Source organism: Cajanus cajan, chromosome 3, assembly GCF_000230855.2.
Source record: "Cajanus cajan strain Asha chromosome 3, NIPB_CcT2T_4, whole genome shotgun sequence".
Lineage (NCBI taxonomy): Eukaryota > Viridiplantae > Streptophyta > Magnoliopsida > Fabales > Fabaceae > Cajanus > Cajanus cajan.
Genome location: NC_138519.1, coordinates 57689004 through 57715542, shown reverse-complemented (window position 1 = coordinate 57715542; position 26539 = coordinate 57689004). Strand labels below are relative to the sequence as shown.

The window sequence follows — 26539 nt, the reverse complement described above, 5'->3', positions numbered from 1 at the left end:
TACCATTCGCCACATCATGTTATCAATTCAATACCAAAGCGGTAGATATAATGTATACATTTGTGCGAAGACATCACACCACATTCCATAACTCAATTCCACATCTAGATCATCAATTTTTACCAAATAATATAACAATAACATTTATAAATTAATACAACACTCAATTGAATCACCAATTTAATAGAATCTAGCTTATAGTAAAACCCTCAATTTTTCCAAAACTTAACTCACAGACACTTTTGTACAATTAGTTCTCTCTCCCAGATCATATTTTTACAAATTAATTGCATATTCCTAATCCTCAACACATGCAAAATCTAATGGGATCATCAATTCCTCAAATAGAAATAATTATAAAATTACACATAATCCTACGGGATTCCTCCTCTACCCAATTCCCTCATGTAACTTTGCATACTAATAATCCTTTTTTTTCTCCCGTACCTCGATAAGCAGTAGCTGAAACTAAAATAGGATTTGGTTGGTCCCTCCTCTCGGTTACCCTCGGTCTTTAGAGAGTGTAGAAGGAAAAGGAGTCAAAAGTAAAAAGTGTGCTTTTGGGAGTGTTAGAGCATGATATTTATAGGCATTAGGAATGGCTAGAATGGCCCGTTTCAAATCTGGAACGGCTCGTTCTAGACTCATTCATCATGTGTAAAATTCACATCCAGAATGACTCATTCTCAAACCAAAACGGCCCGTTCTGGGGTTGCAATTTAACCCATAATGGCCATATATTTGGAACGGTCCGTTCTTAAACCAGAATGGCCTGTTCCCAACTAGGGTTACAAGCCTTCTTGGTGATTTGGAACACCCCGTTCCCAACTAGCGTTTATAAGCCTTTATAGTAGTTTGGAACGGCCCGTTCTAGTTTGGGAATGACCGTTCTGGGCTACTAAATCACCCTTATTGGGCTTTGGGCCTTCATATAATCTGTGAAAATCGGGGTGTTACACATTGAACTACACTCTTATGAATTAATTTTTCTCTTGTTACAAACATTGTTTAGTCAACCCATCAGTATACTCAAACCTAATTCCTTAGAGAGAGAGCCTAGGAACATATATTGAATATCAATTCCTTGAGTGTCCAATATATGAACCCGCATTAATGGCTAGGGTTTTAGACTACTAATGGGTCAAGCTCCATTCCTAGATAAAATTTCCATTAGGTATTTTGTTTCAAAGCTAGCTTCAAGGGTTATTTTCCAACACCCAATGAAACTTATATCAAACAATAAGAGATTAATCCAAAGCAAGCATTAAAACTAGAAACACAATACAACAATGAATGAAACAAAAATTTATCATTGATAGGATAAATAATACATAAGAGTTTAGTTGGTTACATATAACCCTACAAAAAAATGGGTACAACCACTCAAAACTATGAGGGTAAATCAAAATAGAGATGGAAGAGAAGATGGAGGAACCGAACGAAAGACCTACACACGGCATGGTCCCAAGCACCAGGAATCCCTTCCACAACTTTTAGAAGTAGAAACCTATGTGAATGAGGGGAAAACCCTCGAGAATATCCTCTAAAATGAGCTGGATGAGTCAGATCAGGGTTCCTATGCCCAACGCAAGAAGTTTCGTGCTAGACACTAACGTCTTCTAGAGAAGTGGTACTCTCTACCTCCAATCACGCCCAATGCAAGTACATGCACGCTTGGCACTGGTTGCTTTCCAAAGAGTAATGCTCTTTGTCTCGAGTCGCGCCCAACGCAGTAACAAACAAGCCCAGCATGAGTTTGTCTCCTACTCCTTAGCTCCTCAATTTTAACTCTATCAAGCTCCAATCCTAGGTGTCCTCAACACCAATCTCTTTTACTCAATACCTACACAAAAAATGGGATGTATTAGGGTATTGTTAGATTTTTTCAAGTTAGAAATATATGCACAAAAAAATTGGATCAAAAGAGAATAAATATTGTGCAAGGTTGAATGAAGGAGATGAAATTGCCTAATAATTTGTAACAAAAACTAGGTAAATATGAGATTTATCAATATTCTTTTATAGACAAGTCTCTCCAAACTCAAGCTTGAGTATTCTTTTACAAACAAGTCTCTCTAGGCTCAAACCCGAGTATTCTTTTGTAGACAAACCTCTTTAGACTCAAACCCAATAACTCAAATTTTCAAAGGTTTATAAGGTTGTTTTTTCTTCCTTTCAAGACATGATACAATAAATTAAGTACAAAGATTTCTTACAAGAAATAATATGACTTTTTATAATTGATTTTTCTCACGTTCTCGTCTCATTCTTTTTTAGCTCCAAGTTTTCTTTTATAGTGCTTTATTGAAGATGACTGTTGCAAATTCTTGAGCTTTTCTCTTATGACTTACTTCATCTGTCTTCATGATTTGCTTCTTGAGGAGAGAAGTGTTTGTTGGAATAATAATTGATTACATTAAATTTTGTCACCAAATTATCACTTCTTATTTGATCAAAGAAACTATTTATCACCTTTTGGGTACCATGTGGGTTGATGACATTTGTAATTTTAGTCTTATATGTTGATGACATTTGGATTATTGCTATGTTACATGATGTAAAGAAATATCTCTCTAATAACTTTAGAATGAAAGATATGGTGAGACATCTTATGTGATAGTATAGACACCTAATTTCGTTCGGGCCCACAAACAAAGGAATGGACATCAAGCATGAAGGAAAAGAGTTCCCAAAAGCCTAGAAACGACAAAATATGACATCGGAAGGCCCAAAAACCCAATAAAGGTGATTTAGTAGCACGGAATGGGTCATTCCCAATCTGGAATGAGTTGTTCCAAACTACTAAGAAGGCCTAAAAATCATAGGTCGAAACAGGCCGTTTCCAATCCAGAACGGGTCATTTTAACATAAGTTGTTATGAGTAAAATTCAAATCTAGAACATCCCGTTCCGATTCCAAAATGAGTCATTCGAATTCAAATTTTACTCTTAATAGATTGGTCCAAAATGGGCCGTTTCGAAACTAAAACGGGTCATTCTGGTCAATTTTGACGTTTATAAATAGTAGCGTCAAACACTGCTCAAGGGACGGGAAAAATTCGTCTAAGAAGCCTTAGTTAGTTCAAAAACCCTCTCTCTCCCCCTTATTGTATTTCTTGAAATTTTGTGAGGTACATTGAAGTGCGTTAGCTAGCCAAAAAGCACTTATTTTAAGGCCAAATTGGATTTTAAAAAATCTTTTCTTTTTCCAATGTTTTGAGTAAAACATTGGTAGCCACTCCATGAAACTATTTTCAAAACCATTAATTAGGGATTAATCTAGTCTCCAGGCACTCCTTAATTAATAAGATTTTTCAAAATGGTAGTCTAAACCATTGGTCATAAGATTAGAATTTTTTGGGTTACAATAGATGGCGATTCCACTAGGGAAGTTTGAAGAGGGTCAGACCCAAATAAATGATGAAGTTAGCAAAATGAGAATAATAGTTTAAATATCCTTTTCCCTTTATTTTGTTTGTTTTACTTGTGTGGCTTTAATATTTGTTCGTCTACTTAAATTTCGCATTTGTTTGAAATAACAATTCTACACAAACCATAGCACACAACAATTCCCTCTATACCTAAGGGCATGAGAGCATAAACATAGGGAATGGTTGACGTACAACCGACCCAAGAATGACCTTAGAGCCTGCAAGCCTTGTCGGAAATCACACTCAAGGTGATAACTGGTTACTCTAGCCCGAAATACTATGATAAATCCTAGAGTTTGCTAAGTGACGACGACATAGATAATGGGTCCCTATAATGAGGGGAACCTTGGGAGCCTTTGAAGACTAGTGAGGTAATTATAACCTACCTATGCAACACACTTTTCTTGGTAGGAACCCCAACCCATGGACTAGGACTATCGCTCGAGGGTGTATATTGTTTGAGTGAATGTTTGTTGCACTATTTTTATTCAAATTACCTGTTTGTTTTTAGAATTCCCTTAAAATAAAAAGCACAAATATGCGAAAACATACATCATGCATAGGGTTAGTAAGAAATTTCTAACAAAATTAAGAATCAGTATAACCTTTGTCACATCGAAAAATATTTTGGAAAGGAGCACCGATGACTCACCTTCACAAAGACAAGTTGGCATTTTTGTTAGAAATTACTCTCAAATATACCCAATAATCCTAATGGAAATATATCGTTGTCCTTCGAAAGTGGCTTTTCAAAACTCCGTACTCACAAGGGCCCAAAGGATAAAAGCTATGGAATCGCTAGAGGAGAGAAATCATGTTTTCGAACAAAGAGCCCAAGCAGCTTAAAGAACAGATGGGTTGAATGTGTGAGACCATGAACAAGCTGCAACATGAAGATAACAACGCCAGTAACGTCGGGGACGTCTCCAAGGATCATCTGAACACCTTGGAAGAAAGATTAAGGCTGTGGATGGCCATAATTTTGACGTTCAAGAGGTTGTAGATATGTTCTTGGGGTAAGACATTTAATTCCCCACCAAGTTCAAAATCCTTGACTTCCAAAAGTACATCGAAGCTAGTTGTCCAAAAGGACATCTGACGATGTACCATAGGAAGATGGTGGGCCACATAGGCAATGAAAAGCTCCTGATTCATTGTTTTCGGGAAAGCCTTTCGGATGTTGCTCTCAGCTGGTACATGCAGCTGGATGAAGGGAAGGTCTAAATGTGGAAGAAGCTCACCAATACTTTTCTCCGGCGGTACAAATACAACATTGACCTAATTCCTGATAGATCTGATTTACAAAGCTTGAGCTAGAAGGGCGACGAGTCCTTCAAAGCTTATGCGTAAAGATGGAGAGAGTTGGCTACACAAGTAGAGCCTTCATTGTCTGATAAGGAGATGGTGACAATGTTCATCAACTCCTTAAGTGGACCTTATTATGAAAAGATGATAGGGAACACTTCGACCCCTTTTTGTCGACATAGTCACTATAGGTGAAAGGGTTGAACCAGAACTGAAGAGTGGGAAGATAAGGAAGGCCCGAACAAGCTATGATCCCAAGAAGTCCTATGGAAAGAAAAAGGAAAAAAGGGTCAACACTGTCACTATCGCGACTAGCCATTCTAAGAAGCAAGCTGCGCCACATGCCAAGTCGAGGAAGGAAAAGGTGATCAATAGAATCCCCACTACCTATCAGAACTGTTACCTCAGCTTTTGGAAGCCTCAATGCTGGTACGACTTCCACCATTAAGGAGACTCAACCTCCTTACCCCACATGGTACAAACCCGAGGAGCGGTGTGATTATCATTCAAGTTCCCCTAGACATTCAGTGGAACACTGTAAGGCTTTACAGATATGCGTGCAAGGGCTTATAGATGATGGGTGGTTAAAGTTTGACACCAACACACCTAGTATTGACAAGCAACTGCTCCTTAAGCATGAAGAACAATGACGGTGAGGTGGTGTTGTTGAAAGGCTGCTAGAGTAAGGGACCGTTAGAGGTCTATTTTGTTTTTTTTATTTGCCACTTCTTTTACCCACGACTCTCACTCGAGGTCGTGGGTTCCCATAATAAAAGGGCATGTAATTGATTTTTTTAATAAAGCACGCTATTTCTATAATTTTTGTCTATTTTTCACTTCTTTTCTTCCTTTCTTGCATACATTAAAGTTCTAAAATTCAAATACAGAACCTAAAGAAAGAAAATATGACCAAAATAAACAAAATTGAACAAAATATGAATGTTTACGATGCATCGCTTGAAACCAAGGAAATTCTGTCCCCCGAAATGCAAAGATTAGTGGATCAAGAAGCTCGAATAATCCAACCTCACCAAGAGAAAACCGAGAAAATCAATTTGGGGGCACGAAGAAGATAAAAAGGAAGTATTGATCGACACAAGGATCGAGGATAAAGTCAAGGATCAACTGATCAACCTTTTAAGAGAATACGTCAACATTTTTGCTTGGTCTTACCACGACATGCTAAGACTAGACCCCGAAATTGTCAAACAAAAACTGCCCATAAAGGATGGGATTCATCCCTTGAAACAAAATCTTTGAAGAGTCAAACCTGAATGGTCCCTCAAGATAAAGGAAGAAATTCAAAAGCAATTGGATGGTGGATTCTTGATTGTATCTCGATATCCTGAATGGCTTTCGAATATAATGCCCGTGTTGAAGAAAAATGGGAAGGTACGGGTTTGTGTGGACTATCAAGACCTAAATCGAGCCAGTCCTAAAGATGACTTCCCATTGCCACACATCGATGTACGCATGGATAATACATCTACAAACACAATTTTCTCGTTTATAGATGGATACTCCATCTCGTTCATTTGGGAAAATTATTCAATCGACTTCATAAGTACCAAATGAAGCTAAACCTTGCTAAATGTACTTTCGGAGTCCAATTAGAAAAACTCCTTGGGTTCATTGTCAATGAAAAAGGGATAAAAGTAGATTCGGATAAGGCCAAAGCCATCATAGAGATGTCACCTCCAAAGATGGAAAAGGAGGTCAGAAGATTCCTTGGAAGGGTGAATTATATAGCTCGTTTCATATCCCAATTGACCGATACATGTACTCCCATCTTCAAACTACTTCGAAAGAATCAACCAATGGAGTGGAACGAGGAATGCCAACTCGCCTTTGATAGGATCAAACAATGTTTGACAAATCCACTAATATTGATTCCCTCTATCGAAGGGAGACCTCTGATTTTGTATCTTACAGTGGTAGAGGGCTCCATGGGATGTATGTTAGGTCAGCAATGTGAAACCAACAATCAAGAACGAGCTATCTATTACTTGAGCAAGAAATTTACAGACTATAAAACACAGTATTCGCCTTTGGAAAAGACTTGTTATGCTTTGGTATGGGTCGCGCAATGATTAAGACAATATATGCTGAGGCATACCACACAGTTGGTATCAAAAATGGACCCCATCAAGTATCTACTTGAGAAGCCCATGCTCAGTGGGAGGGTTGCTAGGTGGCAGGTACTGTTATCAAAATATGACATCCTCTATGTTTCGTAGAAAGCAATCAAAGGTAGCGTTTTGGCCGACTACCTAGCAGATGGATCGACCAATGAAGGACATGCAATAAAAAATGACTTCCCAGACGAAGAAATTTTGGTCTTGGGAAACGATGAAGAAGAACAATCTAAGAAAGAATCCTGCTCACGCAATATGTTTACCCTCCTTAGTAATCGATTACCTCTACATAAAATTGAGTTTTATGCTTGCTAAAGCTTGGGATAATCGATTACTATCCTTGGTAATAGATTACCTCTATTCTAGAATCAATCTGATTTCAGTTTTTAAAAGTCTGGTAATAGATTACTTGCATTGGTAATAAATTACATCTGTTACGAAATTTTTAAATGCTGAAATTCTCTTTGCACTATAAATATAACTCTTTTCAAAATCTTAAAAGAGAGATCAAATATATTATAGAAAACATTTTTTAAAAATAAAATTTGACATACTTTTCAGAAAGAATACAAGTGTTAAAGATTGATTAAAAAAGATGAGTTCTTGAAAGATTTCAAGAAGTTTATGAGCTAATCTTTGAACAAGATCATTCTACACATTTCAGGTGTACTCTTTTCGATCTTTAATCTTTATTTGAACTTTTTGTTGTGTTACTCTTTGAGATAGGGTGTCTCAAGAAAGAGTTAAAAGAAATCTTGGGATAGGTTTTTCTCAAGTGGATTCTTGAGGTGCAAGAATTTTGTGTTTGTGTAATCTTGTGGGATCAAGATTATGTGATTTAGATTTTGATTATAGTATTGCTTGTACATGGTGTTTGTAAAGAATATTATAGTGGAATCACTGGATTTAGTGAGGAGCTAAGTCTGAAACTGGATGTAGGCCTTTGTATGGTTGAACCAGTATAGATCACTATGCAAATTCTCTCTTAACCTTCATATCTTGTTATAATTCTTGTTAAATTGATAAAAAGAATTTCAAGAACTTCAAGAAATTGTTTGCTTGAATATTATCAATTGCTAATTTGACAATTTGTGTATGATATATGCAATTTGGTAATAAAGAAAGAATTTGGTAATAAAGAAAGAAGGTGATTACTAAAATCAATTTGGAAGCCGTCTAAGAATCTATTCAATCTTCCTTCTAGATTCGTGTTCTACCCGAGACCAACAGGTAATTTGGTTCACAAACAAAATGTATGTTTTTAGATATGACTTTGGACACCACTTTTGGCTCATTGGGCATCATTGAGGCTAAGAATAGAGATTGCTCTCAGGGTCACTCACATCAGGCGTGAGATGACCCTCACTGGCAATAAGAGCTCCATGGGCTTTCTTAAGGTGTTTTTGTTGGGCTTGACCCTTTTCATGTTAGGAGTTGTTCAACTCGGGAGCAACAAGGCTCTTTAGTGGACCAACGTTGAGTGTAGCATACGTGCCGCAAAGCACTATGCTACAGTTTGTGTTATGTCTATTTTTGGGATGTGAATTGTGGTGATGTAACCTATTTGTATTATTGATTGTTAGTATTTAATTGATATAGTTGAATTGTTAATTTCTATGTGAGAATAGTTGATGAATATATGATTTGAGATTAGTTGATAGTGAAATGATGTGATAATGTAATATGATAATATGATATGATAGTGCATAGAGTCTTGTTTGACACGTATCATATGCATAAAAGGTTTTCTTAAGGGTATAACAACACCAAGGAAGCCCCCTTATGTAAAAGCTTGGAGATTAGTCATTGGGAACAGTCGGGTTTAGAAAGCCCCAATCTTACCCATTGTGTGCATGGGGTGAAACTTGACTTTGGTGTCCTGACTAGACCCTGGTAGTATGTCCTCCTAGTGAGAGTGCGTTGAGGGTGTGACTCGACATGTACTCCTAAGTTACTTCGTGTGTTTCTTGAGGCAATGCACCATGTGATGTTTTTACTAGCGTCAAATGGATGATTAAATGTAGTTTGTGTCCATTACATGAGTGTATGTGAACGATCTATTATGTTGGCTTATTATATTATGGATAATTATAACATGTATGTGTAGTACTACGCTTATGCTTTGTCTCTTGTGTGTGTTTGCCTATTCGACTATAGCCTATGTCATAAGTTAGAGTGAGATGTTTCTCACTTCCCTTGTTTTGTGTTGCTCTTTTGCTTTTGTTGTAGGTGATCTTCAATATAATATTGAGGATGTTGGTGATGAGACTTAATCCTTATTGATGGGTTATGCTTTGATAGAATGTGACATTAAGGCTTAGTTAGAAATTTTCTTATGATGTTATATGTTAAGACAATCATTATTTCCATTGTAATTTTAGTCAATTTCCAGTTGTTATTTATTTTAGTAAAAATCTAATACTCTCTATGTGGAACATGTTGTTCTTATTTAAGAAAGACTTGTCATTTAGTTTATTTGTTTTATAACTTATGTTATGCGAGGTAAAGAGTATCACAATGCATTTTTCTTTTGGCTAGAGAAGTGGTGTCATAAACAAGTGCAAACCAATATGTGATTGTCACTTCTACCATAGAGGCTAAATTTGTGACATGCTTTGAGGCCACAATTCACATTCTTTTACACTTTTTTTTTTTTAACTTATTTGTTGTACAGTTAACCTAAAAAAATGAAGTTTTTCAAAGAATGTGATTATAAACAAGAGAAAACAATAATTAAAAATATGATAAAGATTTAATGCATATTTTTTTTATATGACTAAGCGTTCATCTTAGTGAGTGACATAAACGTCTTAATATGTCTTTTGTCTTATATAAGAATTCATCTCGCTAATGGAAGATTTACAATCAATATATTATTTATGTTTAAATTTGTCATATTTTATTTTTTAATTTTACATAGTGGAACTCGCAAAGAACCATCCACACTTCCTTAATTCTTCTAGATTCTAATAACGTTAATAAATAAGATGAATGTGACGATTTTTGTTTTTTAAAATGGAACAAATAATGAATTGAAAATAGTTATAAGACCACTATTTTTGAAAATGAGACCGAAGTAGGAATTAGTATCCAATTACAAATTTTAATCGAATAGTCTTAAAATTGAATTAAATTACTAAAAATTTGGTCGAATCGGTCAGATAACTAGAATCAAAATCAATTTCAACCGGTCCTCTTTATAAGATATATATTTTTAACTTAGTTTTTTTAAACTTTATTTAAAATAATTTTAATAATAATAAAAATTTATATTTAATAAAAATTATAAATTAAAATAAATTATTTTTTAATACTTTACTTATAAAAAATATAATTTAATCATTTATATTAATTTGCATATTTTTATCTCTTAAGTTTTATAATTTATATTATATTAAGTTAATATTTTTTTATTTGATAAAAAATTTATTATTGCTGATAGACATTATTATATTTCATTAAAATTAAAATTTAAATATTATATCATATATAATTTAAATTTTGATGTATACATTAAATGTAAAAAATTTATAAATTAGATTTTATTTTAATTTTTAGTGTCATAAAATTAGATATTATATTTATTTAATATAATTTTATATATTATTAATTATTATTATTATTTTATTAATATCAATTTAAATATGATCATACCATTAAGTCTTAAATCAATGTCTAAATTAGTTTAATAATCGGTTTAATTTTTAAAACAGTATAAAAATTAATAAATTTCTAAATTCATTTTCAAAAAATTTAATGATAGATATATTCATTCTACTGAGTTTAAAAATCTCATTTTAATTCATAATAAAAGTATTTTCATTATGAATTAATTTGTATTTTTAGTTAATAAAAATTACAACAATAAAATTTCATATTAAAATTATGTACATGTTAGTCTAACTCTATCATTGTGATGAACCTAATGGTTCAGTTAATGCATATTTTTAAGTTGGTATAAGACACAAATATTTTCTCTCTCTTTTTTCTTCTCTTAATCAAACATTGTAAGACTACTTTTTTTCTTCCCAATCCTCAAACCAAACAAAAGGTGCCTTGTCTCTCACAATGACAATGGTACAATACAGTTGCACTCACGGACACGGTCATATGCGACTTATCCATCCACCTCACCCTGTCTTTGTAGCCGCACGTTTCAAACACAAACTCAAAAACACGAGAGCGATTATCATCATCTGGGGAAAAAAGAACGCAGTTTGAATAAGCAAATTAAACAATACCCAACAAAACTTTCTTCTTTATTAATGATTTCACACAAAGTTCACTTGTTCCGCTCACCATTTCGCGTTCTGGGTTATCCATGCACAAAGCTGCCAAACACGCCTCTCTTGCTTTTGCTGCATGCCAACACAAACGCTTCCTTCTTCCCCTCACCAACCATCCTTTGTTCATCACTCAGTGACGATTCCTTTTCCACCCCAAAACCAAACCAGGCACAGACTCTTTTTCTCTTATTTTATTTTACATTTTTTTTTTGGTTTCTCCATGTTTTTCACACAAACAAGCCATAACTTGGCATTTTTTTTCTTCTAAAAATTTATACTTGGATAATGTGATGATGTTTTTGTGACAGTTGGGTTACAATCCTCCAGAGGAACTGTTCGGGCTGGAGGTGGAACTCAAGCCAAGGTCTCAACTTTTTAACTTTAATTAATTTTCTCTTACATTGCCATGAAAATAAATTACTAAAAGTTTATAAATGTTAGCAATGTATTCTCTGACACTTTTTACAGCATTGCATTGTATTTCTTATTCACCTGTTGTTAGGGGGTGACCCTTTTTAAGTGAGACTTGTTTTTCCCGGTTACACCGGTTCATTTCCATCACTGTTGGGTTTGGTGCATGTATGAATTGTAAGTGACCCTTTTATAGAGTGGACCTAAGATAGTTCTAATAACATCTTAGAATGCGAGTTATGCACCTAACTTACCTCCTACTTACAAATTGTTTGTTTGCTTTATCTCTGGTTGATATAGGACTGGGGCTTTTTCCAATAATTTTAATTAAAATATGATGTCTATTAAGGTTTACCTGCATCTCATGTTCAGTTCACTCAGCATAGAAAAATTTGTAATACTTTTGGGTCTGTCTGGGGATTTGAGTAAACAAGAGCTATCTTTATGCAAAACAAGGGGGTATTGAAGTTTTTACAACATTTGAATTACTACATTTTTTCTTATTTATAAGACCTAACTTAAAACAATTGTTTGTTCTTTTATATAAGACCTAATTCATATTGTCTCATATATTAGTTATTCTTAGACTAAAATACCTCTAATTAAAGTGTGTTCTCTTAATTTGGTAAAATACATTAATTATAAACTTTTTAAAGAGCATGTACTCTAATTGATTAGGAGAAAGATAAATATTAATTAGGAGAAAGAAATAGTATAGGGCATGCATTCTAATTGGTTAAAAAATATATGGATATTAATTAGGAAAGAGAAGTACCACAAGGGTAGTTTTAGAAATTTTTTTTATAAAAGTAAATTACACTGACACACCCTAAAGTTCTACGAAATTGCACTAACACCCCTTGCTTTTTTTAAGGTTTATAGTAACCTTCCTTAATTGTTTGAAAAATATTACACCAGCATTCTTTGTATATTACTTTAACCACCTTAATAATTTGAAAAACATTACACTAACCTTCTTATAAGGGAGGTTACTGTAAACCTTGAAAGAGCAAGGGGTGTTAGTGCAATTTCGTAGAAATTCAAGAGGTGTCAATGTAATTTACTCATTATATAAATATGACAAATTTATTGGTATCAACTAAATTAACAACTTTTCATAATCTTGGTGAATTAGGTAATTGGGTCTTATATATAAGAATAGAGGAAGTATACAAGATTCTGCAAGAATTGTGCTTTTTTATTTTTTTGGATTTAGATATACTCAATTGAAAGATTATGCTATGTGGTGTGGTTAATTGCGAAGTATTTGATCATCTTCATACCATAATATTCATTGTTTCAATTACAAAAATACAACATTTTAATGTTGGTTAGGTTACTACACATTTGATATTTTATGAAAAGGCCTCTTGGTGGAGCGACTTTAATAATTTTTTTTCTCTCCTTTCAGCAATGCTAATTCTCATTCACCAGAACCAAGGTCCTGGTTTGGACCAAATGGACAGTATATCAGAGAGCTACCTTGTCCAAGTTGCCGGGGAAGGGGTTATACTCCTTGTACCGAGTGTGGAATAGAAAGATCAAGGCCAGACTGTCCAAAATGTTATGGAAAGGTACTTTCTTTTAGAATTTTAGTGGTTACTGAGTAAAGCAGAAAACTTGGTCTTAGGAGGGTTTGATGACTTGGATAATGTATTCCATTAATATTCAATACCCAAATTGCCTCTGAAAAGCTAGGATCATTAGGATTTTATACATGTGCTGGTCATACATATCATACTTCCATCTAAGACAGCTTGAACTAAGTCATTTCTGATTAGAACAAAAAATTCTGATTGATATTCAATTGAGGATGGGAGCGCATGAGCTTTTATGTCTTTTCTCTGTGTACTCACAAATCAGTGACAAAGGAAACATTTAGATTTACCTTGGGCCATGCAAGACTAATATTGCACAGTTGATCAAAAGGAAAAATGAAGCATATGCTTGCATATTAACATTTAAACAAATCCTTATACTTCAACGTAGCTTGATGCCTTGATGACAAGACACTTATTGGACACAAAAATTACTAGTTAAATTTACATCTTATGCGTTTATGAAATTATATATTGTTATTTACAGATTTTTGCTTGTTATTTTCCTGATATTCATAGCAATTGAGAAACACTAAGATATTGAACATCATATCAGTGCAATTTGCACAATAGTTGCTTTGTTTACCTTTTTCCCATTCGATCTTCATGTAAACAGGGTATACTGACTTGCCACCAGTGCTCTGGGGATTGTGTTATATGGGAGGAATCAATTGATGAACAACCATGGGAGAGGGCTCATTCCATGTAACTTTTGAGAAATAAAATTTTGCCTTTCTTTACTGATCTATCTTTTGTTAACTGCTTGGCAAATTTGATATTACATGGTCATGTGCTTGTGCATGTTAAAATAGACACATTTGAACACTTGACCTTTAGTCATCACTAGCATAGACACATAAAAAAAGGAGCAGTCTCTGTGTTGGACTGTATGCTTTGTATCAAACACATACCAGACACTTGTTTGATGTGGCATGACATTATGTATCCTAGTATGACACCTTAAATTTTTGAGTCACAATATCCTTCTCCATGTCAATGTTCATGCTTCTTAGTTTTTCCCCTTCTTCAAAAAATCATATTGTTTGCAAAAGTAGTACATAAAATACCAAACAGTTATGTACAATATTCCTTTTCAATCTATAAAGAGAAATCAATTTTTAGTCCTTAATATCTGCTCATCTGGCTGTTTGTATATTAAAAATCTTTATCATAATTTTCTTTTATTTCCAGAAGTGTGATGTTTTTTTTCCTTAATCTTTTATTTTTGATCTTTCGGTTATAACAAAATATACTGTTGAACTGCTATACTCTGGTATTGTTACTCTGCATCCCTGCAATAATTAGAAATTTGATGCAGCATTTTATGATAATAGATGATCATAATCTATCAATATAAAATGTCAAACATTCTTTCTGTAATCAATGTTGTATATGTTTTTCAGAAGGAAATTGGTCAAGTTATTAGTTTTGGTCGTAATATATCAGTTTTAGTTTGTGGTATTCAAACTAACACTCGTTGTTAGCCGCGAGAATCAAACCCAAAAACAGACCCTACAAGTCTGCTATAGGAGGAAAAATAAAAGAGTGAATTAGTTAGTTAGGAATCTGTTATAAATGTATTTCACAAGAGGTGTAAGGGGTTAGTTACAGTTGCTGATTTTTTACTATAAATATTCTCTAACTGGAGAGGTAGGGGGGAGAATGTTATGTTTTAGGCGACTGGGATTTCCAGTGTGAAAGGAGAGGGCTCCTGAGTACAATTGTGTACAATTGTTAAACGTTTACAGATTCTAGCTAATACAGAAACACTGTTTTCTCCTTTTTCTGTTATGTTTTCTTGGGTGTTCCTTTCTGTCAAAGAAAGGATCCTAACACTCGTGGTTTTTATTAATAACTATAATTTGTATGGTTTTTATTTTTATTGCTTTTATTCTTGTCATACTGTATAATTGACTCAGTTAAATCTGTGAGCTTCTTAATGTGATAAAATTCCTATATGATGGTGGTATATTTTGTTAACATACTTGATAAATGTAAAAGTTTAATTTGTTTATTATGCATCTAAATCTTTGAAAATCTTTGAATTATGCAACATGTTTTTTTTTATATATATATATTTTTTTATTTTAGAATATTTCTTAATTTTTATTTTTTATTTTTTACTTTTTCAGTTCCCCTCTTAAAGTGAAGGAAGATGACGAAGTTGACAAATTAGACATAAAGCTAGAGGTGAAGAAAAAATCCAAGCGCATTTACCAGTCACCACCTCCAGAAGTTGGATTAAAGATTAGTCGTTCATTAAAAGTTAGTTAGCTGCTTAACCTTACTAAATATGCTTGTGTTGGAAACAAAATGTTATGATGCATATGTTTTACATGAATCACAGATGTTGAGCCCATTAGCTTGTTTCCTTCATTGTTTGATATATTTAGATTTTAGACATACCATGCACACTCAAAAAACACATTCATGCATGGGATCAAATGGAAATTTTCGGGGTCTCATACAATGAGAGCTAGGTCGAAAAGAACACTTCTTTTCATGCAGAGGTATTAAGCTACTTCTAGATAAGAGACTTGAGCTGCAAAAGTATATCTGTATATGTAGGATAGAGGGCAGTTATAACTTATAACTGTGTAGTGATTTAAATTCCATGCACTATTTTCTCTTTCATTGTGTTTACTGCTGTATTGATGTGATAAACCAAGAAAGAGAATATATAGATATTGAAGGTTGCAAAGATATTGTTAAGGTTGCAAATTTAAATGTTTTTGTTTAGTTGAATGCTTGCAGAGTCTCAATGCCAAAACTGGTCTGTTTAGCAATCGAATGAAGATAATTCACCAGGATCCCAAGCTTGAGGCTCAGCGTGTGGCTGCTATTAAGGTTTAAAATGCTAAGATTTGTATTTTATTTAAAGTGATTTCTCTCAGTATTACAATACAATTGCTTCCTTCGTATTAACTTTTGTTTCATTTTTGTTCACAAGTTAATAATTATTTGATGCACTGACATTTAGAATTCCCTTGTTTGATCTATGAGGAATATCCTCAAAATTGTAGAAAAAAAATAAGAGAGACGAGGTAATACTAATGTTGTGGGTGAACGTAGCAACTCACTGTGTTTTTTATTGAATAAGAGATGACCTTTAAATAGCCTTTTTACAACGTACTGAACTAACAAGAAGATAATAAAATATCTTATCAAATCAAAACTTATCAAGAAACTATCTTATCTAATCTGAAACAAAATAACTCAAAAGATAAATCAAATAATTCCAGATAACTTAAATCGGATATCTCGGATATCTCGGATATCTCGGAATCTCTAGAAATTTAAGATTTTCCAACAAAACTCCCCCATAATCTTAAATTTCTCCTTCTTCTTTCATTCCGAGTAACTTTCTTAACTTCTGAAATGTTGTTGTCGGCAATGGTTTTGTAAAGATATTGGCTACCTGCTCTTTACTTCCTACGTGTTCGAGCTCCACGCTTCCTTCTCTCACCTTTTCCCTGATGAAATGAAATCGGACGTCGATGTGCTTGCTTCTTTCGTGATTGATTGGATTCTTGGCTAACTTGATTGCCGACCTGTTGTCTACTCGGATCAACACTTTCTCAGCTTTCATAATTTCCAGTTTGCTTAGCAAGTTTCTAAGCCAAACTGCATGTTGGACACTCCAAGATGCTGCTATATACTCGGCTTCACACGTTGATAGAGCTACGATTGGTTGTTTCTTTGATAGCCAAGTGAAAGCCGAGTTTCCCATGAAGAATACGTACCCAGCTGTGCTTTTCCGATCATCCACATCTCCACACCAATCACTGTCCGAGTACCCAATAAGTCGGTAGTTGTCCGACTTAGTGAAACACAGTCCAAGTGACATCGTCCCCTTCACATACCTTAGTATCCTCTTTAATGCTTTCCAATGAGAATACCTCGGATCCTCCATAAAGCGGCTTGCAATTCCCACACTTAGCATCAGATCGGGTCTTGTACTTGTCAGATACCTTAGACTTCCGATTAGGCTTCGGTACCTGCTTGCATCAACTCTTTCAGCCTCTCTATTTTTAGATAACTTCGTTCCAGGTTCCATGGGAGTAGAAACTGGATTGCAATTCAGCATCTTTGCCTTGCTCAAAATCTCCTCGGCATACCTCTTTTGGGACACAAAAATACCTGTTGCTCTTTGGTCCACCTCTAAACCCAGAAAGTACTTCATGATGCCCAAATCGATCATCTCAAACTCCCTCTTCATCACTTCTTTAAACTCCTCAACTAGCTCAGCTTTGCTTCCCATCTCACTCTTCCCAATTGATCCGATCTCCTCATCCATTTCTTTCTTCCATCTCTCATCAAGTACTGCCTCTTCAAATTTTATGTCTTCTGTTCCTGTCAATAGACATACTACATGTAACTCGTCAGTAGAGTTGTAGATGTCTTGCTCCTTTGCTTTGTACTCGGACGAGCTCGGAAAACTTGTTCTTGAATGCTTTCCGAGTACACACGCTTCACAAAACTTCTTGTCAAACTCATCACCACGCAGTCCGTGCACCAACTCCTTCCTTGATAGCTCGACCAAACCTCCAAAGTTTAAATGCCCAAGACGAGAATGCCTCATTATTGCTTCATCCTTCACGTCCAGCTTTAAACACTTATTTTGAATGATGTTCAGCTTCAGTTTATACATCCGATTCTTTTTCATCTCCACTCGGGCTATTAAACGATCATGCTTGTCCTTCAAATAAAGCACTCGATCCTTCATCAGAACCGAGTTGCCTTTCTCCATCATCTGCCCCATGCTTAAGATGTTGCTCTTAAGTTCGGGAACGTAGTAGACATTTCTTATTTCTCCAACTCGTCCATCCTTCTGCATAAACTTGATGGTTCCATGCCCTTTTACCGCAACCTTGGAATCATCTCCAAATGACACGAATCCAGCCTTCACCTTGATGAGTTCGTTGAAGAAACTCTCTTCTCCACACATATGATTGCTCGCCCCAGTGTCCAAATACCAGACCGAGTTGTTTAAGCAACTCGAATCAAGCTCGGCCTCTGACTTCTCATCTGAGCTTGGAAGCTCAACTACTGATCTCTCCACGCAACTCAAGTTTAGCTCATCCTCGGAGGCACAACTCGGACGTAGCTTGGTCTCCGAGCTCTGCGTCATCATCAAAATTCCTGCTTCCTCGTCCTCTTCTTCTGTGAGAAGATTCTTCTCTTTCTCTTCACTTCGGCTTTTAGCTCGACAATACTTTGCTATGTGACCGTATTTGCCACAGTTGTAGCAATTTGCCGATCTGCATTCTTTTGCGTAGTGGCCGAGTTTGCCACACTTATAACATTCCACCTCGGACCTCGGCTGACTTCCTTGGCTACTATCACCTCGTCCTTGTCCACCTCCATGATCACCTCGTCCTCTACCTCGTCCTTGATTACCTCCATGATCACCTCGTCCTTTGTCTCGTCCTCCATGATCACCTCGTCCTTTGCCTCCTAATCTTCGGCCCTGGGTGTTCCGAGTTTCATTCAAATTAAGTTGCGCCTGTAATGCTTGATCAAGTGTATTCTTCATCTTCCTCCTCCTTTGTTCGTGGGCTTCGAGTGACCCAGCGAGCTCTTCCACTGAGAGGACTGACAAGTCCTTTGACTCCTCAATTACGCTTGCGATACTCTCGAAATCATCTGTTAATGATCTCAAGATTTTCTCCACAATTCTACTTGCTGGCATTGACTCCCCATTCCTTCCGAGTTGGTTAGCCACCTTCTCCACCCGAGTTATGTACTCGGATACTTGTTCCTTATCCTCCATCTTCAAACACTCAAACTCTCCTCGGAGAGTTTGAAGTCGGATCTGTCTGACACGGTGATTACCTCTGTGCGCAACCTCCAAGATCTTCCATGCTTCCTTTGAAGATGCAGCGTTTGCAATCTTCTCGAAGCCTGACTCATCCACGGCATTGTACAAAAAATACAAAGCCGATTTGTCCTTCACTCGTGTCTTTTCCAATGCGGCAATCTGAGCCACAGATTGGTCTTCGTCCTCCTCGGGTTCTTGAAACCTTTTCTCCACTATATCCCATAGACTTTGGGAACCCAACAGGGTCTTCATCTGTAAACACCAATTATCATAATTGGTTTTCTTTGACAGTTGTGGTACGGTCATTCCATTAACAACCTTCGCCATTACTCTCTCTTTCTTCTTTCCTCCCCTTCACAGGCGCACACTATTTTCCTCTCACACTCGGCACTCAGAGCATAAAGCTCTGATACCAATTTGTAGAAAAAAAATAAGAGAGACGAGGTAATACTAATGTTGTGGGTGAACGTAGCAACTCACTGTGTTTTTTATTGAATAAGAGATGGCCTTTGAATAGCCATTTTACAACGTACTGAACTAACAAGAAGATAATAAAATATCTTATCAAATCAAAACTTATCAAGAAACTATCTTATCTAATCTGAAACAAAATAACTCAAAAGATAAATCAAATAATTCTAGATAACTTAAATCGGATATCTCGGATATCTCAGATATCTCGGATATCTCGGAATCTCTAGAAATTTAAGATTTTCCAACAAAAATAACATATGGCTTGAAAAAGAAATTTTCAAGCGTTTATTTTTCTTTATATATGTAGTAAAGTAGTAAATGTTGGTCATCCGAATGTCTGACATCACATTAGTCTTCCATATATAAATATATCAAATTGGTTGTTGAAAGACATGTGTGATGTCAACTGTCCGTAAATGTCACATTTTTGCCATCACATTGGTCCATCCTTGAAAGATGAAACTGTTGGCAGTAGTCACCTTGAAGAACGAATTTGACGTCGCTAATAAATGCAAGGCTAATGTCGTGTGGCGTTGAATCCTTGAAGGACCAAAATGAGCTTTTACTCTATAAGGAAGTGAATTGAGCTTTAGTCCTAGCTTAATCAAACTCTGGAATGGATTTTAATGCTATAACTCTGTTGTTTTAATTAGGCTGGGGAATAAAACATCTTCTAAAGCCTGAGAGCATTTACCTTTTTCTGTTTGCACGTGTTTTATGAATTACTTGAGTAGGGTACATAAGACTCCTGGTTGTTAGGAAGTAAATTGTGCAAGTATTTGAAGCATTAGAATTTTGACACCGAAAATTAATATTTTCTTTAATTGATGCAGAAAGCCAAGGGAACTGCTGCAGCAAGAAAGCACACTTCCAAAACCATGAAAGCTTACTTTAGTGATCCAATAAATCGCCAGAAAAGGAGCATGGCCATGAAGGGTCATTTTCACACCCTTGAACATGCGACTTAATTGCTGGTTGACATGGTTGAACTTCATACTCATTTTCTTCTTGTCCCCCCCTCAAATGCAGGAGTGAAATTCTACTGCCAAAACTGTGGCCGGGAAGGGCACAGGAGACACTACTGTCCAGAACTCAAGGACAGTTCGATTGATCGGCGATTCACATGCAGGGTCTGTGGGGAAAAAGGCCACAACAGAAGAACATGCAGAAAGTTAAGGATAAGCCATAGCAATGGAAGAATGATAAAACACCATCAGTGTAAAATATGTCACCAATTTGGCCATAACCGCAGGACTTGCCCTCAAGCTGTGCCTAGTAAAAGAAGAAACACTCAAGCTGTACCTAGTAAAAGAAGGAACACGGCCTCTCGAAGAGCATACAGGTGTAGGTTGTGCAAGAAAGAGGGACATAATATTAGGACATGTCCTAGTAGAACAGTTACTGAACATCCTCAAGACTAATAATCCTACTCATGACAATCACTAGTTTTGAACCTAGATCTTATTGTCGACGGTGATTGGAACTGGAAAAGCTTTATATATTATGCTCACCCTTATCTATCTGCAACAGGACCTATAGAGTACCCACAAGTTATGGAAAAATTCAGCTAGGTATAGGGGTGATTGTTGGATGAGATAAAATAGTAGGAGTCATTCATCCATTCAAGATTAGATTTTTTTTTTTAATTTTTTTTTTTATATATATATAAAAATAATGAGGTATAACTTCTCACCGAGTCTGTTTCTGCAAAAATAAAGTGTTACTTCCAATCATGATTTCATGGTTAGGTTGAAATCGAATCTTAGTTCTTGACACCCGTGCTAATAACGTTTAGTATTCAAGTTTAGATTAATATTTGGCCCAACTATTTTTAGAGTTTAAAAGCTATTTAAAGTTTAAAATAATAACTTTAAGTTAAAATATGCTTATAATTTTGTAATTTTTTAAGCTTAAACGTTATTTTAAGGATAAAAGTTCTGGAACAAATGTGTTGGATCTTGAGATTTTAAAATGGATCATCAGATTTGAGACAAACGAAACAAAGAAGTAGAAAAAAAAACTCTAAAAATAAATACTTTTAAAAGCTCTTGTAAAAATAAAATTTAAAATGAGTTCGAAAAAATTTATGCCAATTTATTTTATGAAAGATTAAAAAAAATGGCTCTAGCATTTTGCTAATTGTAATGTTTGATGAAGTCTGTCATCAATCATTATGTTATCTAAAATCTGTCTCTATTGATTCCACAGCTTGCGTTCCAATTTGTGATCCTTTTTAAATTGTCACTGACTACACACATTTTGTGTTGTATGCAAGTTAAACTGACATGTCTATAAAAGGTTGTCTATTCATTATCATGCTTTTGATCAGGCACTGCAATTAATTGATGCTTCAAGCAAGTCGAATATCAATATTAACAAAAAAAAATTAATAATAAATTACGCCTTCACAAAATTATAAGAACTAAATGTTGATTTAATCTTAACAAAAAAAAAAAATTACCTGGCCTCTTAAGTTTAGTGAAATTTAGATCACCAGTCGAGCTTAGCTCCATCATTGCAATTACAAGTTAAGAATCTTAATCTAATCAGAATGTGAAGTAAAATCAAACTTGCAAACATATTTAGAATTGAAAGAATGGAGGAGACGGAATTCAAAATTAAAATGAAGAGCAAGATCACAAATTCAAATCACTTATATTGATGAAGACTTTCAGCTCTACATAGTCATTACCATGGGACAAAATTGTGTGTAAAATTAATAATTTTGTATAATATATTTATACTAAAAATATTTAATTTTGAAATATATATTTATAGTAAAAATAAATTGAACCTCCTTACTTTGTATATAGTTGAGAGAATTTGAATAATTCTGAAGTTTGAGAGTCTAATAGAATGAATACCTTAGTATCTTCCTTCTTCACCCTGTTAATAAGTTGATATTCGTTTAATTATCTATATTCAATTAGATTTTACTTGCTCGAGTATTTTTATTGTTCCATGTTAGCATATTCTAGCCATGATGAATCCATTGACATCGTTAATGAATGATTTTTGTCAAAAAGTTTCATCCACCACTTTCAATAGTATTTTTTTTCGCTCAATTATATTACTTTTACTATTTACAATATTTTATCTCTGGACTCTACATAAGAGATTCAAATTCAATTCTCCTTTGAACAATCTTAACATTAATAAAAGAGATCGATCTACAACAACTTCATAAAAGAGATTAGTCAGCGATAACTTACTTTAAAAAGAGTTTAACTCATTTTACTTCAAAGCAATGCAGTAATGTTTATTTGACATTGTTGATTTATGAACAGTCAAGGTCGAAGTTCCAATATGCACATCTTAGCAATTATTTGACATCCACTAGTATGCTAAGGAGGGTGAGATTTTCTCTCAAATATTCTTAACAGAACAAAAAAAAAAAAAAACGAAGATAACAAAAGCAATCAGTTAGACATGTTGAAAGCACCATTCCATAGGGATTGCACTGTTCTATGATACATAGGCAACGAACTTTCTTCTGATGACTCCAGATTAGGTAATCTGTTGATACTAGAAGAGCAAAAGTAAGAGTTACTTGTGTTGTCATTATCATAAATCCCTCCAACCTCCTCATTGCTCTCTCGAGGGTATTTCAGTTCAACTTCTTCAGCTTCTTCACCAGAAGAGTTCAGATTTCTCTGCATCAGTTCTCTAAACACTGAGGATTTCAGGAGAAGTCCTAGCGCTGTTGGGGAAGAGGCCTTGTTGCAAGGACTCAAAGGGGTCATGTACTTGGAAAAGTCTCGCTTCTGGGTACAGTCCAATTCACCTGAGGGGAATGAATGCATGTTGGTGTTGGATAACTCAATGTTCCCTCTTGTTTGCATGGAGTTAGAGGTTGCAAAGGAATGAGGGTCTAAGCTAGGCTTTTGATCTTGAGAAATATTAGAATGTGTTCCTGGTCTTAGCCATCTGATGTAGGTGCTCAAGTCAAAGTTTGTCACTGCATTTATGCCTCTGTATTCAATTGCTGCAATGTCATATGCACGAGCTGCCTCTTCTTGTGTACCTTTAGAGAAAGAAATTGGGCACATGGGTAAGGTTTTAAATTCCGGTTGTAGTCACAGTTTTGTCACAATCTTTGACATTGTGAGAAATTGCGGATAAATGCGACTGATCACAATTGTGGTCACAAATAGCTCAAAAACATTGATGTTATAGTTAAAATTGTAGTTGTGACCGTTTTTTGAAACCTTAATTGGGACAATGAGTGTGACTAGTTAGCCTTCTATAAAGTTCTAATCTTTTGACCTTTGTTTACCAAAATTCTTCTTATTTTAGACATTGATGTAAAGTGAAATGACCATTGTAATTTGCGTTGTGTTTTATATAAAAACATGTGGATCAAGTTATTAAGAGTGAGAAAACTCACTGTAAGTCCCAAGGTAGAGGTACTTGTTGCCAAACACTCTTCCAATCCTTGCTTCCCATCTTCCATTGTGATGATGCCTGTATTTTATTTTCAGACTCAAAATCTTAGCACCATCTATTTATTTGTTCGAAACAAAAGATGATGTTATTTGATTGCAAAAACTTAGAAAATATTTCACCTTGCTACTCCTCTATACTTTGACACACCTCTGGAAAAACCACTGCTCCTTCTACAATATAAACAAAAAAAATAAAATATATAGAACTTGAAAAAGTTAAAGAAAGTAGTACTTCTTGAAGAAATGGGATTACCTTCTCAATGAAGCAAGATATTCTTCTTTGGTTACAGTTTTCATTATCTCAAGTTCTTTCTCATAATCAGGTACCTGCAAAAACATCAATGTGTGACACATGGATATCACTGAGAACTGTTCAAGAATAAAACTTATACTTGAGATAATGATAGACATACAGGAAAATTTGTGAAAGTTGATGTTCCCCAGTACTTGAGTGCAGCCAAATCATAGGCTCTAGCAGCAGCTTCTTCATCATTATAAGCTCCTGATTAAAGCATGGAGATACCCCAAAAGGTCAATTTCTCTATTATCCCTTTATTCAGTAAAAAACACTGTTAAAATCAAACAGATGAAGTACTTACCCAAATATACTGCTCCATATCAACAAAGCAACAAATCCACATGCACAAACAGGATCACAATGCAAGGAGCAAGTCTGAGTAATCAACAAAAATAAAAATAGCCAATGAAAGTGAAGTATACAAAGAGTTCAACATCTACCTTGCTTTCCTTTCTTCTTCTGTGTGGGGTTCCAGGTCCCTTTATCCCATAGATGTGCCTCAAACCTTCCGGTCCACCTGTGTCTGCTCCACAGAAAGAATTCAATTAGTTTCAAATCAGAAGGCACTCACTAACAGCAATGAAAAAAAGTTAAAAAAAAAAAAAAAAACTGAGAGAATAAGGCCTTGTTAATTTGTCACTGTTTTTAAATACAGTTTACTGTTTTCTAAAAATTTGCTACTCCCCTGAATACATTTAAAAGTGATTGTCTATTAAGCACATTTCTATTTCTAAAAAGTTATCTGGGTGAGAAACCATTCCCAGTAGTTTCTGTTTTCTTGTTTTTGAAATACTTGTTTTGGATTCAATTTTAAAAACTTAATAAATTATGACGAGAAATTAATGACTCAAGTACAAAATTACTTTAGAAAGGACAAAATTTATATACAATATTATAAATACTGGTGATGTTATTCTCAATCAGAATTCAAATTTTACCTCAATAATACGTGTTAATATTTAATAAATTCTTTTATTTTAATGTTATCAAGGTAAAACTCCAATTTTGATTCGGAAACAACGCCATGATACTTTATGTAAGTTATATTCTTTTAGAAAACAGTTTTTAAAACAAAAAATTGATTAAGATTACATGCCTGCTAACACCCCTGAACCTTGAGCTTCTCTTCACAGTGGTGGCGGTTGATTGGCCACCAAGTTGCTTCTGTTCTTCCAACTGTTCCCCTCGTTGTCCATTGCCTCCTAACACCGCCAAAGACGAATCTCTTCGCCTCCTTTTGACACACTTAGTGGCAATAACCTCACTACCATCTAGCATGAGCATCCTATGACTTCTTGGGCTCAGTTCAGACTTCACAGGTGTAAGCTCCATTTCACTCTTCTCTTTTATCACTGCAATTCACCGGGAATAATGCTTCAATCTGTGACAGTGTGACTTATCTATTTATACTACAAATTTATATATACTACAAAGAAATCTTGTTTCATGCTTAACTTGTCCTGTTGTTGTTTTAACTGGATTTTGGAACAAAGACAAAAAAATGTCGATGATAACATTGCCATAAGACAAATTTAATTTGCCACAACCCACCAAACCAAAAACTTGTAGCTAGCTATGAGCTAACCTTATTCAGGTATAAACAAATTTATCCGGTTCAATGTAAGACAATATTTGTTGACAACCATCCAAAACAATGCTTCGATTTTATCCAAGTCTATGAAAGTTTGTTAAGTTCGTAATTTGCTCACTTCCTCGTGTTATAGATCTGAGACCAAACGAGACTATGCTGAGGATACTCATAGATGTAGAAGATTCTATTGAACGCATGGGAAAAAAATTCACAGAAAGTAACCGTTATTTGTTTGTCGATTGCACCTAATGGGACTCACTAAAATGGGAAGTGTTCAAGGATAAATTTGGCAACAAAAATGTGATTATTTTATTTTATTTTATTTTATTTTTAATGAAATATGATATTGGTATTAGTTAATCACTTATACAATATATTTGATAAAAAGGAAATAAATGAAGAGAAAAGGAACAAGAGAAGTGTAAGGAAGGGTAGGAAAATAGAGAAAATAAAAGTTGTTTAATAAGAGACGAATAGAAGATAAATGAAAGACAAATAGAAGCGAAATGAAGTGGAAATTGATTATTTTAATAGATAAGTTTAAAATAAATAAATAGATTATGATTATTATTATTTAAATAAATAAATAAATATATTTTTTATAAATAATTTTATTTAAACAAAATAAATATTTTTATTTTATTTATTATTATAGTTATATTATTTTAATGAATAAATATAATATTCATAAATAAATTTCTTTTAAAATATAAATTAAAATTATTTATTATTATTATATTTATTT

At 34.6% G+C, this 26539-nt stretch overlaps 2 protein-coding genes across 2 annotated transcripts; one reads left to right on the top strand and one right to left on the bottom strand.

Moving 5' to 3' along the window:
* The first annotated feature begins 10921 nt into the window (after positions 1-10921).
* Positions 10922-21152, top strand: LOC109815525 (zinc knuckle (CCHC-type) family protein). Its single transcript, XM_020380276.3, has 8 exons — positions 10922-11324; positions 11465-11520; positions 12979-13141; positions 13782-13870; positions 15298-15430; positions 15920-16012; positions 20294-20396; positions 20490-21152. Exons 1-8 carry the CDS (start codon positions 11136-11138, stop codon positions 20879-20881), a joined length of 1218 nt encoding a protein of 405 aa, XP_020235865.1. The 5' UTR covers positions 10922-11135; the 3' UTR covers positions 20882-21152.
* Positions 21153-22411: 1259 nt separating this feature from the next.
* On the bottom strand, positions 22412-26035 carry LOC109815523 (AP2-like ethylene-responsive transcription factor SMOS1). The gene is made up of 8 exons (XM_020380273.3): positions 25300-26035; positions 24644-24726; positions 24505-24513; positions 24319-24407; positions 24159-24232; positions 24026-24076; positions 23848-23924; positions 22412-23484 (listed from the first exon to the last, which is right to left on the bottom strand). Exons 1-8 carry the CDS (start codon positions 25533-25535, stop codon positions 22880-22882), a joined length of 1224 nt encoding a protein of 407 aa, XP_020235862.1. The 5' UTR covers positions 25536-26035; the 3' UTR covers positions 22412-22879.
* Positions 26036-26539: the final 504 nt, after the last annotated feature.

What these genes read in the sequence shown, in the direction of transcription:
- LOC109815525 (XM_020380276.3), top strand. Translation starts at nt 11,136, where the DNA reads ATGATTTCACACAAAGTTCACTTGTTCCGCTCACCATTTCGCGTTCTG. An exon ending in CCACCCCAAAACCAAACCAG is followed by an intron (nt 11,325 to 11,464) that starts GCACAGACTCTT and finishes TTTTTGTGACAG; the next exon opens with TTGGGTTACAATCCTCCAGA. An exon ending in AGATTAGTCGTTCATTAAAA is followed by an intron (nt 15,431 to 15,919) that starts GTTAGTTAGCTG and finishes GAATGCTTGCAG; the next exon opens with AGTCTCAATGCCAAAACTGG.
- LOC109815523 (XM_020380273.3), bottom strand. Translation starts at nt 25,535, where the DNA reads ATGGAGCTTACACCTGTGAAGTCTGAACTGAGCCCAAGAAGTCATAGG. An exon ending in AAGTATAGAGGAGTAGCAAG is followed by an intron (nt 23,925 to 24,025) that starts GTGAAATATTTT and finishes AATAAAATACAG; the next exon opens with GCATCATCACAATGGAAGAT. An exon ending in CCTCTACCTTGGGACTTACA is followed by an intron (nt 23,485 to 23,847) that starts GTGAGTTTTCTC and finishes CTTTCTCTAAAG; the next exon opens with GTACACAAGAAGAGGCAGCT.